Source organism: Sparus aurata, chromosome 2 (genome assembly GCF_900880675.1).
Source record: "Sparus aurata chromosome 2, fSpaAur1.1, whole genome shotgun sequence".
Taxonomy (NCBI): domain Eukaryota; kingdom Metazoa; phylum Chordata; class Actinopteri; order Spariformes; family Sparidae; genus Sparus; species Sparus aurata.
The window spans coordinates 35,435,189-35,449,119 of record NC_044188.1 but is presented as its reverse complement, the minus strand read 5'-3'; the positions used below and the strand labels follow the sequence as shown (position 1 = coordinate 35,449,119).

Here is a 13,931-nt window from a genome sequence, read left to right as displayed (position 1 = left end):
TTATAATTTATTTATTTTATTTATTTATAATTGTTTAATTACATTTTTTTTTTTTTTTTATAAATTGTACACATTGTGTACCTGTTTGGCTTGATATTTTATATTCATTCTTTGTTCTCAGGTGGGTAATTTGCAGAAGGTGCAATCCTTTTTTTGTAATGTTGTATGAAGAAAACAAAACCAAGGCCAAATGGCCTTTACTATTTAAGTTTGTGTTCACAGTTTTACATGTTATACATGTTTTACAGTAAGTTGATTTAACTGTATTGTTGTTTAATTATTGGCACTGGCACTTAATAAATGGGCTTAGTTTTGGAGCCAAACGTTGGAGTTGGAATGAATACCTCTGTTTTTTTGAGAAATGCTTGATCATTTTACAGCCACATCATTTTCGTTATGCATTATTTGTTTTGGTTGTTTAAAAATGCAAAAAAAAAAAAAAATTATCCGATTACTCGATTAATCGATCGATAAAGTGCTAGATTAATCGATTACAAAAAGAATCGATAGCTGCAGCCCTAGTAAAAATATTTTGACTCAAAGTGAGGAAAGTGCAAATGTACATGTTTTTGTTCATGTTTAATTTATTTTCATATATATTTATATTACTTATTTTACTTTTTGTTTTATTATGTATTCCACATAATAAATTTGGCTTAAATGGCCAGTATTTTGCCATGTGATTTGCTTTAAGTGTAAAAATATTTTGACTCAAAGTGAGGAAAGTGCAAATGTACATGTTTTTGTTCATGTTTACTTTATTTTCATATATATTTATATTATTTATTTTACTTTTTGTTTTATTATGTATTGCACATAATAAATTTGGGTTAAATGGCCAGTATTTTGTCATGAAAGCACCGTAAGTATTGATATCGATTTCGGCGATACTGACTGGTATCGGTTCGGTATCAGATCGGTATCGGATCAATAGCAAATTTTGCAGTATCGCCCACCACTACCAACCACCTGATCCAGTTTGAATCAATAGTCTGAATACTAGTCTACTGGAAATTTCTTAGATCCAGAAATGGTGTTTCCTATAAACTTTTATGATTGAAATGTAATCTAAAGGCCTAGTGGATGAAATTCAACTTGGTTGTAGACCCTACAGGTGAAGAATAGTGACAATTGTTTTAACTAATATATATCACCCTGAAACTTCCCTAGTTGATTACTTACATTAATACAATTATTTTTTGTATTATAAATATTATGAAATTGTATGTTCTAATATGCAAATAATGCATTAGCTAATTAAATATGCACTTATTTGCATACATTTCCAGAACATAACTCTAAGTATTGGATGAAGCCAGGTTCAAAATTCTTGTATTATATTATATTATTATATTTTAGCCAAAGTTTTTTACAGAGGGAATTTTGGATATCTCTTTTTATCGCTCCATAAATCATAAAATACTGTCAACAGCCATAAAAATTTTTGCCCTTTTCTTAGGATTAAAATGTTATATAAATCAGGCTATAAATGATAAATGAACAAACTCCTCTTTTAAAACCTTCAGAATATAAATAGGAATAAAACTGGAAAGTTTGGTGTATATAAGTGCTACTAAAGTCTGCTAAATCTATAGATGATATTTTAATAATAAAAGTTCATAGGAAACCACATTTCTGTGTTTAGTATGGGTCATATAGGGGTTTCCAGTAGACTATACCATTTCTGCCCCCTCCACCCGAGACCAATTTATCACGTTATAACGTGAAACTTATCAAGTCATAATACTAATTTTTATTTTTTGTTTTCTGGTATGGCAGCAATACCCTTCAGTACTTCCGTATACAAGTCTACTACAGTAAACAATTTCAAATGTATTGAGCGAGTTGCTTTTACTTTGCTAGAATTTAGAGAAAAAGTTGTCAGCCCTTGTCTGTAGACTACTTTTCACTCTTGTGAGTGTTTGTTTAACATACCTATAAGCAGTGTTGGGGAAGCTACTTTGCGAGCGTAGCTTGTAAAACTACATGTAGTTCAGCCTGGCAGTAGTTTGAACAAACTACATTTCTACCCCTGGAGAAATGTAGTTTGTAAAACTACTGCTAAAAAAAAGTAGCTTTTGCAACTACTTGTACTCATTATACTCATTTAACTCGGCATTAAATAAATGAACAGGTGTATATGAAACAAAATATATTAGCCTACAAAAACTTCACATGCCAGCAGAAATATGCCTCTAAACTCAAGTTTTATTTTCCAAAGAACAAAAGCTGACATTTTTGGGCAACATCACAGGAACTTCAAAGGCACTAACACATCACGAACACGTGAACACGTAGGTCGTGTCTGTAGTTGCATCTATATCATGACACGCTCAGATATGGCCATGCTTGGGCTGACGCATTTGGGGGCACATCGGGGGTAACAGGAGGGTTTTCCATGACGTGCTTGTGCCATATGAGCACTGCCTTCCCTGGCACAAAGACCCACCTACTCTGTGAAGCATTTAAGTGCTGCCAGGGCAAGCCAATCAGAGGCAGCGTTGGCTTAGCATGTCATGACATGTTTCATGCCTTTTTACAAAGAAAATTGAAATAACATTTATATTTTAACAGTCTTTTTTTTAATAAATAAAAACGCAGCACAAAATATGAATGTAGTTTAACTACCAGCAAGTTACTGCAAATTGAAGTTAAGCTATGTAGTTCATGTAGTTTAAGTCTCCCCAACACTGCCTATAACTACAGATAAAGGGCAAAATTTGTTACATTTTCTGTTCCATATTTGTTTTCGTGTTTTGTCTGCTTTCTATCACATATAGTATTTGCATAACATAATCCAAATGTGTGTATGTCTTCCAACATTTCTGTGCACGGATAATGTTCGTGCCAGTAACACTCATTTAGTGCAGTTTTTGTCTCTGAGCTTTCAAACACATTCTCCATGAATTCAGTTATACTAGTTTTTAAAATTAATTCATATTTACGATTCATGCTGGTATGCTTAAAGGAGAACTTCGGTCGATTTAAACATGCAACTTCATTGCTCAAGCTACCCTTGACTTGCCAGTACCGAAGACGCGAACACATTTGGTCCAACCATTACAGAGCTCCGTGAACGGAGATTTAGCATTGACAGCTAACAGCATGGGGTCAGAACTTTACACTGTTTTAAGCGTCTTAACATGCTCCACATCTCACACCAAAATTTATGCAACATCAGCAGACACCTTACAACACAGCACTGTAGCGTGTATGACTCAAAATGAATGAAAAAGTAGTTAAAACAGTGTGTTTGTGCAAGCAGCCACATACCTGTTTGTTGACATCAGCGTCTTCCGGTAGCTAGACCAAACTAGTCAATCTGTCAAGCGTGCGCTTACTCCCTCACTGACGGCGACTGAAACGTATTCCAGCATTTTCGTGTTTCTGTTCATAATGTACATGTCCATGTTACAGCCTGTCATTAGCCATGACAATAGCCTGTGAAGTGCACACTCGATGGATATACTAGTTTGGTCTAGCTACCGGAACACACGAATGTCAACAAACAGGTACGTAGCTCCTTGCACAAACACACTGTTTTAACTCCTTTTTAATTCATTTTGAGTCATACACGCTACAGTGCTGTGCTGTAAGGTGTCTGCTGATGTTGCATAACTTTTGGTGTGAGATGTGGAGCATGTTAAGACGCTTAAAACACAGTGTAAAGTTCTGACCTCATGCTGTTAGCTGTCAATGCTAAATCTCCGTTCATGGAGCTCTGTAATGGTTGGACCAAATGTGTTCGCGTCTTCGGTACTGGCAAGTCAAGGGTAGCTTGAGCAACGAAGCGGCATGTTTAAATCGACCGAAGTTCTCCTTTAAAGTCAATGTAGTTATTATGGTATCATTTTTTTTTTCTAAATAAGATATCAATTTTGGTGGTTTATTACATAATACACCAAATGATTACATTTTCTTGTTAAAAAAAAAAATTGCAACACCTGCATTTTGTAATTACTGACGCAATATGTAAGAACTTATTAGAAACTGCGGCAAAGTTTATTACATATTGCGTTCAAGTATTTTATTACAAAATGTGGCAGATTGTTACAAAATGCGGCTTTATTACATAATGAATTGAAAATGTATTACATTATTACATAAGGGGGCATTATTACATAATGTGGCGCTACAGGCCTTCCCAGTGTTAGTGCTAGGGCCCTATAACAAATTGATGACTACAAATAACAAAAGCATATAACAACACTGTTCAATTTAGAGGAAGATGGGTGCTTGTTAATCTGACACCTCAAATTACAATTGACCGAAATCTCCACTTTCTCTCTTTCGCTCTCTCTCTCTCTCTCTCTCTGTCTTCTCTGTCTCTCCCTGTCTCACTCACTCACTCACCCACTCTGTCACTGTCCCTCAGGTCTAACAAACATGCCCATATGATGTATATATAGAATCCATCTAACATTAATTATCCTAAACACACCTGCACACAGAATTTGATATCAGTTGATGTCACTTTGTTGCCATTTATTTTTTCAACCTGGTACCCAAAGTGCTGCCACATAAATGATTTACAAGTGGTGGGGGCATCTTTTATGCTAATTTCGAGTTCAATGTCAGACTCTGACATCGAGAAAAATTGTCACGTTTTAATATTTTGTGATCCCTTGGCACCCCTAACAATAATGAGTGTTTGTATTCCTGACTGGTATGATCATGCCCTCCACTGTTAAATTAAACAATGACAATGAGAGACAGAATATTATTATTCTAATTTCTCTTGCTCAATCTATGAGCTTTACGAGCAAAATAACCATGTGATATGTTGGTAGATTTCGTCACAGTGAGATATGTGTTGAAACCAGAGATGTAGTATTTCTGCTCTCCTGATGCAAAAATGTTACACTCTGGACCATACACATTTTTTATTGGTCATTTGCTTCCTATGTGTTCCAACTGAGGAAATGTATTAACATCATTTTATGTTGCTTTTTCTTTCTCATTGCAGCAGGCCAATGAGGCTCTGCATCACCAGCATCAAGTAGCTGGAAACAGTCTCTTGCCTTTGCTCAGTTCTGGAACAGAGCCACCTGATCAGAAACCAGTGCTCCCCATTCCCTTGGACCAGAAACCCCCAGTCAGTGCTGCAGAACTTCTTAAAGACAATGTAGCAAGTGGGACTGGGGGGGTTGGAAATGGAGGGCCTCCAGCTGCTGTTGTCAAAAAGGAACCCAAATCAAAGACGCCCTTCATCTGCGGTTACTGCAACAAGGCCTTCCGGGACAGCTATCACCTGCGGCGGCATGAGTCCTGCCACACTGGCATTAAGATGGTTTCAAGGCCTAAGAAGACACAAACAGCCCCGACTATGGTGCCACTTATATCCACTGTGCCACGTGAGAATAATCGAAACCCTTCATACATCACTACTGTAGCTGGTATCTTGACTACAGCCACCACATCAACATCTACCAGTATCATGACCCCAATGCAACCCCAGCATCAACAGAGCATCCCGAAGAAGCCCCCCAAACCAGTGAAAAAAAATCATGGCTGCGACATGTGTGGTAAGGCCTTCAGGGATGTGTATCATCTCAACCGCCACAAGCTGTCGCACTCTGATGAGAAGCCATTTGAGTGTCCCATCTGCCAGCAAAGATTCAAGAGGAAGGATCGCATGACATACCATGTCCGCTCCCATGATGGTGGAGTTCATAAGCCTTATATCTGCTCTGTCTGTGGGAAGGGGTTCTCCAGGTATGTGTACATTCTTTTGAACTTGAATTGCAATGAAATCATGATTGTTGCACTTTGGGGCAGTGTATTTTATGATTTTTAAAGAAGCTCATCAAATCCAAAAGTTTTTTTATGTGTGAAAAAAACTAAAACTTGATAATTGGTGTATTTCTTGTTATATATCATATGAAAAAAAGTATTGTTTGATCTTTGTTTTTTTTCCTGTTTTTTCACACCCTGATCCTGTTCTTTCAACTTGGGGTCACAGCTATGTTGTCTTTTTTCAGAGCAATATAGATTACTAGTAATCCAGGACGAATTACATTTTTAATGATTACTATATAATTGAAATAGAACTTTAACATCTACCCATGCGATGCCCAGATATTTCATGGTGAGGTAACACTGTTTGTGTTTTGATGGTGGGGGAAACTAATAAGAATGGAGACTAAATAAACGCAAACACAACAAAGAAAGGTTCTTCCCCACTCAGAAATCAAATACATGAGTGCTCATAACTAGTGTCATAACTAGCATTGCGATCCAGTATTTTCTTACTGTTGTTTTGGTGCAGAAACAAAGATGTCCCAAAAAATGGCTCAAGAAGACACTGTTGTGTTTACACTACAACTCAGAAGTCTGAGGTCAATCAAAGAAAAATATCTTTTTCACATTTTACCTAAAAATTTAAACTTTTATTAATCAAATGAATTGCCAAATGAATAGATGGCTGCAAGGATGGCTTTTACTTGTCCTTTAATTCACTTCTCTCAAAGAATCCTTCATTTGCAGCACTAACAGCCTTGCCGACCTTTGACATTCTGTCAAATTGTTGATGGAATTTTACTCCCTGCTTCCTGAAGCACATCCCGAGGTTTCAGTTGGTTTGAGGTGCACATTTTACATGCCACATGGTCAAACAGCTCAGTAGGATTGAGATCTGGTGAGTGCACTGCCCACTACTTTACAGACCAACTGCCAACTGACTATATCTTCCCTAAATAGTTTTCTCAAAGTTTGGTGCTGTGCCTGGAGCTGTTTTTATCCTGTTGTAGGATGTAGTAGGATGTAGGATGGGAAACAGATTATGGCATGGGGTTGCAAATTGGAGTAATAGCCTTTCTGTAACCCTGAACAAATCTCGATCTTAACTAAGCACCCCAGAACATCACATTTCCTCTACCATGCTTGACAGATGTTGCCAGGCACCTCACCAGCATCTTTTCATTTGTTCTGCATCTCACAAACAATCTTCTCTGTGATTCAAAAATGTAGACGTGTTATTCCTCTGTCCAATATCAATGTCCTTTTGCCTATCTTAATCCTCTGCTTTTGTTTGCTAGTCTAAGATATGGCTTTTCTTTGAAACTCAACCAAGAGGGCCAGCATCCTGCAGTTTGCGTCCTTAGTTTTGACATTAAGAGAGGTGTTTTGCTAATAACTATCAAATAAGCTGCATGTTAGGGGGTCTGTTTCTTAAACTAGAGACTCTGATTCTTGTATTCTGGCTCAGTTGTGCACCATGGCCTCCAACTTCTCTTTCTATTCTCGTCAGAGCCAGATTGAGCTGTTCTTAGTACACACAAGCCCTTTTTAGATAGAAAAGGCAGCACATTTTCTCCAAGGTAAGGACAGCAATGTGCCGCCCTGTCTTTCTAAAACGGAGGCGTGATATTCCTCCTTTTCCAAAAGCCGCCTCTGAGGTAGGTGTAAACATGTGACTTGACGTGAAGCTCGAAGTTGGGCTGTGAACCGTGGCAACGAATTTGACTTCAAAATAAGAGCTTTACATTGCACCCCATTGGAGTTTAGAAGTGGGTTCTTAGCGGGGGCTTTTAATTTGAAAGTAGCGACCGTTCCTAGCTTGCTAACACAACCAAACAGCAACAGAGACCGAGAAGATGCTAGCATCTCCTGGATCTCAGCAGCTGTCCAGTTGCTCATCTTAATGTCTGCGGATGAAGTGATGGACTGACTGCTGTGATCAGCTCTTTCCTAGTTTTGAAACTCCCCGGCTGTGGGTCGCACAACAGTGCAGGTCATTGACACCTCTGCCCACCTCACGCAGAGGCCGGCACATTGCTGCCTCGTTTTTAGGTTGCAGGCGAGGCGGATATAATAGTACCCTCCGAGGCGGAAAATCGGTGGACCAAAGCAGATCCCCAATTTGCCGGCCTCTGTCTAAAACCGCGGATCGAGCCACCAAAAGGACGGGCAAATTGGCGGCTTGGTGCCCTGTCTAAATACGGCTACAGTTGTATGAGATGCTCAGTTTCTTGGGAATTCCCCACATGGAATAGTCTTCTTTTCTCAGAAGACAGTACAGACAGCTTCAGAGGCACTTGTTTTTCCTGGTCATTTTGAGATAAAAATCAATCCCAGAATTGTTGATGAACCTGATATTAAACAGGCCTAAATGACCAAAGGCACTGATATCACCTGACGTGTTTTTTAGTACACCTATTGTTTTAAATCGTCCCAAATGCACATCAAAAGCATCATGGAGCATGAAAAATTGCCTTGGTGCTCTGATTCTAACCTTGTTTCAGTTTTGTGGTATCATATGAGGACCCAGTGATCCAGCTGCTTTTTGGCAACTATAGTACCTGTTTGGAGAAAGCAATGCTTTTGACAGATTGCAGCAGGGTGAACAGACTGTGGCTTTGGTGGATGTTGCCTTTTTAGTATCTTTTGGGCTCTTGGACATCTCATTTCAGAGATGTCATTGATGCTCTGTAGTTACCAGTGATGCTCCTGCTGGTTTTAATTGTTGGGCATTTCTTTCCTGAGCCGTGCATAAATCATGCCAGTTGAAATGGCTCCTTGACGCCCCCATACTTAACAATAGAATTTTCTTGATGTCCGGGAGTGCAGTCATCAGGAGTGAGAACAGGAGGCGCTGGCCGAGCACACAGACCTGGAGGTGCGCCTGTGTTGAACACTAAAGTATAGGATGTGTCACTGCCAATCAGTACTGTTTGGGGTCTGCTTGTGATAAAGTCTAATATCCAGTTGCAGAGTGTTGTGCTCAAGCCCAGTGTTAAGTTTTCTTATAAGCTTCATTGGTGAGATTGTGTTGAATGTTGAGCTGAAGTCAACACAGCATTCTGATAATGCTGTCCTTATTCTCCAGTAGGGCTGCAGCTATCGATTCTTTTTGTAATCGATTAATCTAGCACTTTATCGATCGATTAATCGAGTAATCGGATTATTTTTTTACCGCGTTTTTAAACAACCAAAACAAATAATACATAACGAAAATGATGTGGCTGTAAAATGATCAAGCATTTCTCAAAAAAACAGAGGTATTCACTCCAACTCCAACATTTGGCTCCAAAACTAAGCCCATTTATTAAGTGCCAGTGCCAATAATTAAACAACAATACAGTTAAATCAACTTACTGTAAAAAATGTAAAACTGTGAATACAAACTTAAATAGTAAAGGCCATTTGGCCTTGGTTTTGTTTTCTTAATACAACATTACAAAAAAAGGATTGCACCTTCTGCAAATTACCCACCTGAGAACAAAGAATGAATATAAAATATCAAGCCAAACAGGTACACAAATAAATAAAATAAATGAATTATAAATAAGACTTTTTCAGTCTTCAGTCCCCAAATCCATGATAACCACACTAACCCGCCAGTCACAAGGAGGCAAATACACTGTGTGGGAAGACTAGGGTCCTACCTACTCCACATTATACGTGTCCTCCTGGAACCGAAACTTATCCTGAACTGTCAGGAATCATTTCAGAGTGACACAGACACATTGGAATAGCCGGTCGAGGCGGTGTAATGCACTCAAACAGAGTTTATAATCACAAACAGCCAATGTAGCACGTAATTCATGATCATGTCTGTATAAATTAATGTTTATTTTTGCTCTTCTTCGGTGGCTGTTTCAGTGAGTTTTGGGTGCAGAGTGATGAGACGTATACCGTTGAAATTTGTAGAGTCCCAGCTTTCATATGACATGCTGTATGTAGCGTTAGCATAAAGTAGCGTAATCGCTAACGCCGGTATTTCGGACATGCGCCATTAGCGTGTTTTTTCTACGTGCTCCTTTAGTTGCTTGGTGTCTGAATTGAGTTTCGATTGGGTGAATACGATTATCATGAGCATTCAGCCGAGCTTCTTCCCATTAAGTTGGTGTGCTGCATTAATATGTTGCTACATGGTTGGCATGCTCTTATAGGGTGTATAATGCAACATGCGCAGCTCGGGTTGAAGAGGTTAAAAACATCAAAGCTAAACATCATATCTAGTCAAACCGCATCACATCACTACAAATACAGAGCTAAAATGTGCCAGCCAGCTAAATTCAACATGTATGACGCACTGGTGTGCTTCCTGAACAATGGTCCGTGTGGAACAATCAGATCCCTGCGCGTATAGTGCGCGTCATAGGAATTTAACGAGGCTTCGAGGCAGAGTTTTTGCATCGAGGAATTTTTATACTCGAGTTAATCGAGTAACTCGATGAATCGTTTCAGCCCTGTTCTCCAGGCTCTCCAAGTTCTTGCTTATGTGAACTCTTAAAGCCCCCTCAGTAAGTCTTTCTTCCTGTTTTACAGTCAATGTTTTCCTCAAACATAGAATGGAGGTGTGGGTAATGGTCATATATAGTTATATCCATCACAACCAGACTGCCTCAAAAAAACTGTAGATGTTCTCTGAGTGAATTCTGAAATTGGCCAGAAGTCAAAACTTGCAGAGATAGCCATCTCTGCCTCCCTCTGTGTCAGATATCCAAAATTGGGATGCAACAGTATAAAAAAAATTCTCATTCTACTGTGATCGAACCTCAGCTGTTCAGCCAACCCAATATTAGGCAAGGATCTTCTAGTTCCCTTTAAAGGACAAATGGTGTCACACCATTTAATTTGGAGACTAGGTCTGCATCAGAGAGCTCCACCAACAAATGTCCTGAAACCCTACTGGTTCAAACTGCATGTCCTTCTTACCACAAGCACAAGAATAAAGTTTTAAGGTCGTCCCACTTGGGTTTTCACATTCCACTAGCCATAGAATGTTAGAAGCATCCCTGTAAAGGGAAACACTAAAAACTGGAAAAAAAATAACACACTTCACACTTAATGGATTTGCAAGAAGGTTTCCTTGCATCTGTAACAAAATGCCTGTTGAAGAGATCCAAGAATCATCATTGCCAGAGTGCCAGTCCAGACAGTTGGCCACCGGTAAGTCACCGGGGACAGTCCACAAGTATAGCTAAAAAAGCATCCCAAGTTGCAAATTTGCAAACCATGTGCTAAATCAGGCCTGAAATGGACAGTACTCTTGCCTTGACCCCTGGCACCAATGGTTTTTTGGCCTGGTTTAAAGGTCCCATATTATACTGTTTTTGATCAATTTCACACAGCTGTCAGAGGTCCAACAACTCTATATTCGATATGTATTGTCCCAAACACCTCCGTGGTTCTGAACTCCAGCTGTCTAAAAGTCGCTCTTCTGAGCTCTGTTCACAGCACTCTGTTTCTGTGCCTGCACCTTTAAATGCTAATTAGCTTCGTCTGTCAACGCCCACTTGGGGAGCCTTGCCTGCTACGTCACTCTCAGGGAGAGGAAGCCCCTTATGCTAACTGTAGCATGCGCTAATGTTTACGGTGGATGTATCACTATGGCTCGCGGAGATTTTTTCGTTCAACCGAACCAGTTTGACCCAGAATCGGACCCAGAAGGAGAGGCTCCGGAAGAAGTACAGACTTTGCGCGGCTGCAGCAGGACGTTTCAGAATGGTTAGTTTGTTTGTATGTGTTGTTACAACTACCGTGTAGCTAATGGCTAACAGCAAGCGAAAGCTGTGTTTGTCTCCAACACAGTCTCCAAACTCTTGGACACTGTTCACATCATCTCTGTCTCCAGTCTGCACATGTTTCCAGACTTTCTACTGTGACAACCAAGCTCCATCGTAATATTATTTACATCAAACTCACTTCAAACTCCATTGCATAGCGGACCGAAGTGGAGCTAACTAGTTAGCCAGTTTCCAGCTGACTTCACCATACTCGTCGGCAACTGTAAATACTATCAAACCGCGGCGACACTTATCGGTGGCTCGGGTGCAGTTGCTGGGTCCGGTATGGTTGGGACTGATCCTTTTACGAGGGTCAGTGTCAAGGCTAAGCCAGCTTTGTAGTTACTGACACTCGTTACTGAAGCAGTCCGATGTGAAGTGGTTAGCATACACACACAAGCTAACACGAACCGCAGCCGGCATGTTGTCATTAAAAATGAAACAAAACCACTGTCTCTTCTGTTGTTCTGTAGCTTGGACAGAATATAGGCACTGATGATGATTTATACAACAACAACAACAACAACAACAGAACAATTGTGTGTCTAACTCTGAGCGACAACGTTGCGAAACACTGCTGTCTCTCCGCTGGACACACCAAACTTCACCTCGGTTGAACGCCCCCCTCTCGGATATCTCCTATCACCGCGCAGAGGAGGCTGGCCTATGATAATGACTCCTTTTGTTACGTAACGAAAGGAGCAGAATCTGAACAGCCTGTAGGAGCGCCGTCTTACCAGTGGGTGGGCTTCAGAGACGATGCAGGACTCGCTTGTTTTCATCATTCTGGGAGTTGGCAGGCTCAGGGAGGACCAGCTTATATATGTAGAGACCAGAGAAAACGTGTTTTTTATGATATGGGACCTTTAAAGAAAAAATTGTGGCCTCACTATATTTACTTTTAATAACTTTCTTTCGTTTTATTTAACTTGCCAATGCTTGATTTTGAATCTTAACTCTGTCTTGTTCGTTTTTTAATTTGTTTTTGGTTGTTTAAAAAAAAAAATAATCTGTGTAGTAGTCAGGCTTTTTGAATCCTGTCGATTATTAGTGTCCTGAACACCTGTGTCAAGTCCAGTTACAGAATATATTTTGATTAACCAGTGCAACTTTATCTGGTCCACCCTATTCAGATTTTTAGAACTTGTAATTGAATATGTATGAGGGTTTATGGGTGTACACACACACATACACACAGTATGGATTGATGAAGAGCTACATATTGACCTTTTAATGAAGTCTAAGATTAATCTTCAACCTCCTTGATCATGCCATTTGGCAACTATGTGTGCTGTCTGCCTCCTGCCCCCTCTTAAGATTACCCTTTTATCATATCAACTGCACCATGTAGGTCTGAATATAAATGCGGTGAGGGTGTTCTGATTGATTGGGCACTAGGCCTGCCACGATAACAAATTTTGCTGGATGATGAATTGTCCTAGCAATTATTGCAATAAACAATGACATTGTCGTTTTGAGACCATTTTTCGACTAATATAATGATAATGGCATAATAATGGAAGTACACCCTTTCAAAGATCAATAAACTTTCATTTCTAAAGAATATTTAACATTGGAATTGGATTGTGAAAAAAACAATTTGAATATCCAAAATAAATAAACAAAACAACTAGAAACGATCTTTCTATAAAGGCACGGAATATCTCTGTCTGTCTGTGTGTGTATGTGTCTGTTAGTCAAATATCTCTGCGGATCAGGATCACACTGACCCGAGACTTTCAACATGGCTGCTGCGTGGTTCAGTGGTGTGCATCTAAGCATTTGCTTTGGACTGCAATGATACTGTGAATAAATTATTTCATAAATGCTTTTCATATTCCGCCAAGCATTGTCCACCGGAGCCACCACAGTCACGTGAACCCTGGCGCACCAGAGCCAATCACTGCAGAGCTCAAGCCCACGACATACCTGAAGAAACAAGCGGATTTATACCTGCAGCGGCGCGAGCTGGACCGGGATTTTGCCGGCGGTTCGGTCCCGTTCTGTTCTGTGCATCTAAACTGACTATTTATATTTGCATTATAAGTAAAAAAAAAAAATGGTGTGTTAAACATATTTGTGGTTTTCACAGTTAAAAAATCTAACTTTTTCTACTCGGATTTTATGGTTTTTTTTTTTTTTTGTGATTTTAGGTCCATTGTGTTAATACAGTATGTCAAAATAAAAAAATGAATGAATGAATCAAAAACGGCCAATTATACCCTGGAATATCGGATTTCACAACAAACCTAAATATCCCTGACGTCCCACCTTCAAACACAGCCTCATTTGGCCATCCATGAAAAAGCTATTTAACCTCCCACTTTTTTATAGGAATACACTTTTCTTACGGGCACTGCACTAGTAAATAAAAAGGACTCTCAGTCTCTTTAAGCAAAAATTGCACTTGAATTACAC

The 13,931-nt window shown here is 39.5% G+C and overlaps 1 protein-coding gene across 5 annotated transcripts in view; it reads left to right on the top strand.

Annotated features, from left to right (window-relative positions):
• LOC115568677 (vascular endothelial zinc finger 1-like) overlaps nucleotides 1-13,931 on the top strand; it is a 60,521-nt gene that overhangs the window by 21,399 nt on the left and 25,191 nt on the right. For all 5 annotated transcript variants that reach the window (XM_030396200.1, XM_030396208.1, XM_030396185.1 and 2 more), the window contains exon 2: nucleotides 4,967-5,715. In XM_030396200.1, the coding sequence (XP_030252060.1) occupies nucleotides 4,967-5,715 (749 nt within the window). The remainder of the gene's footprint in view (nucleotides 1-4,966; nucleotides 5,716-13,931) is intronic.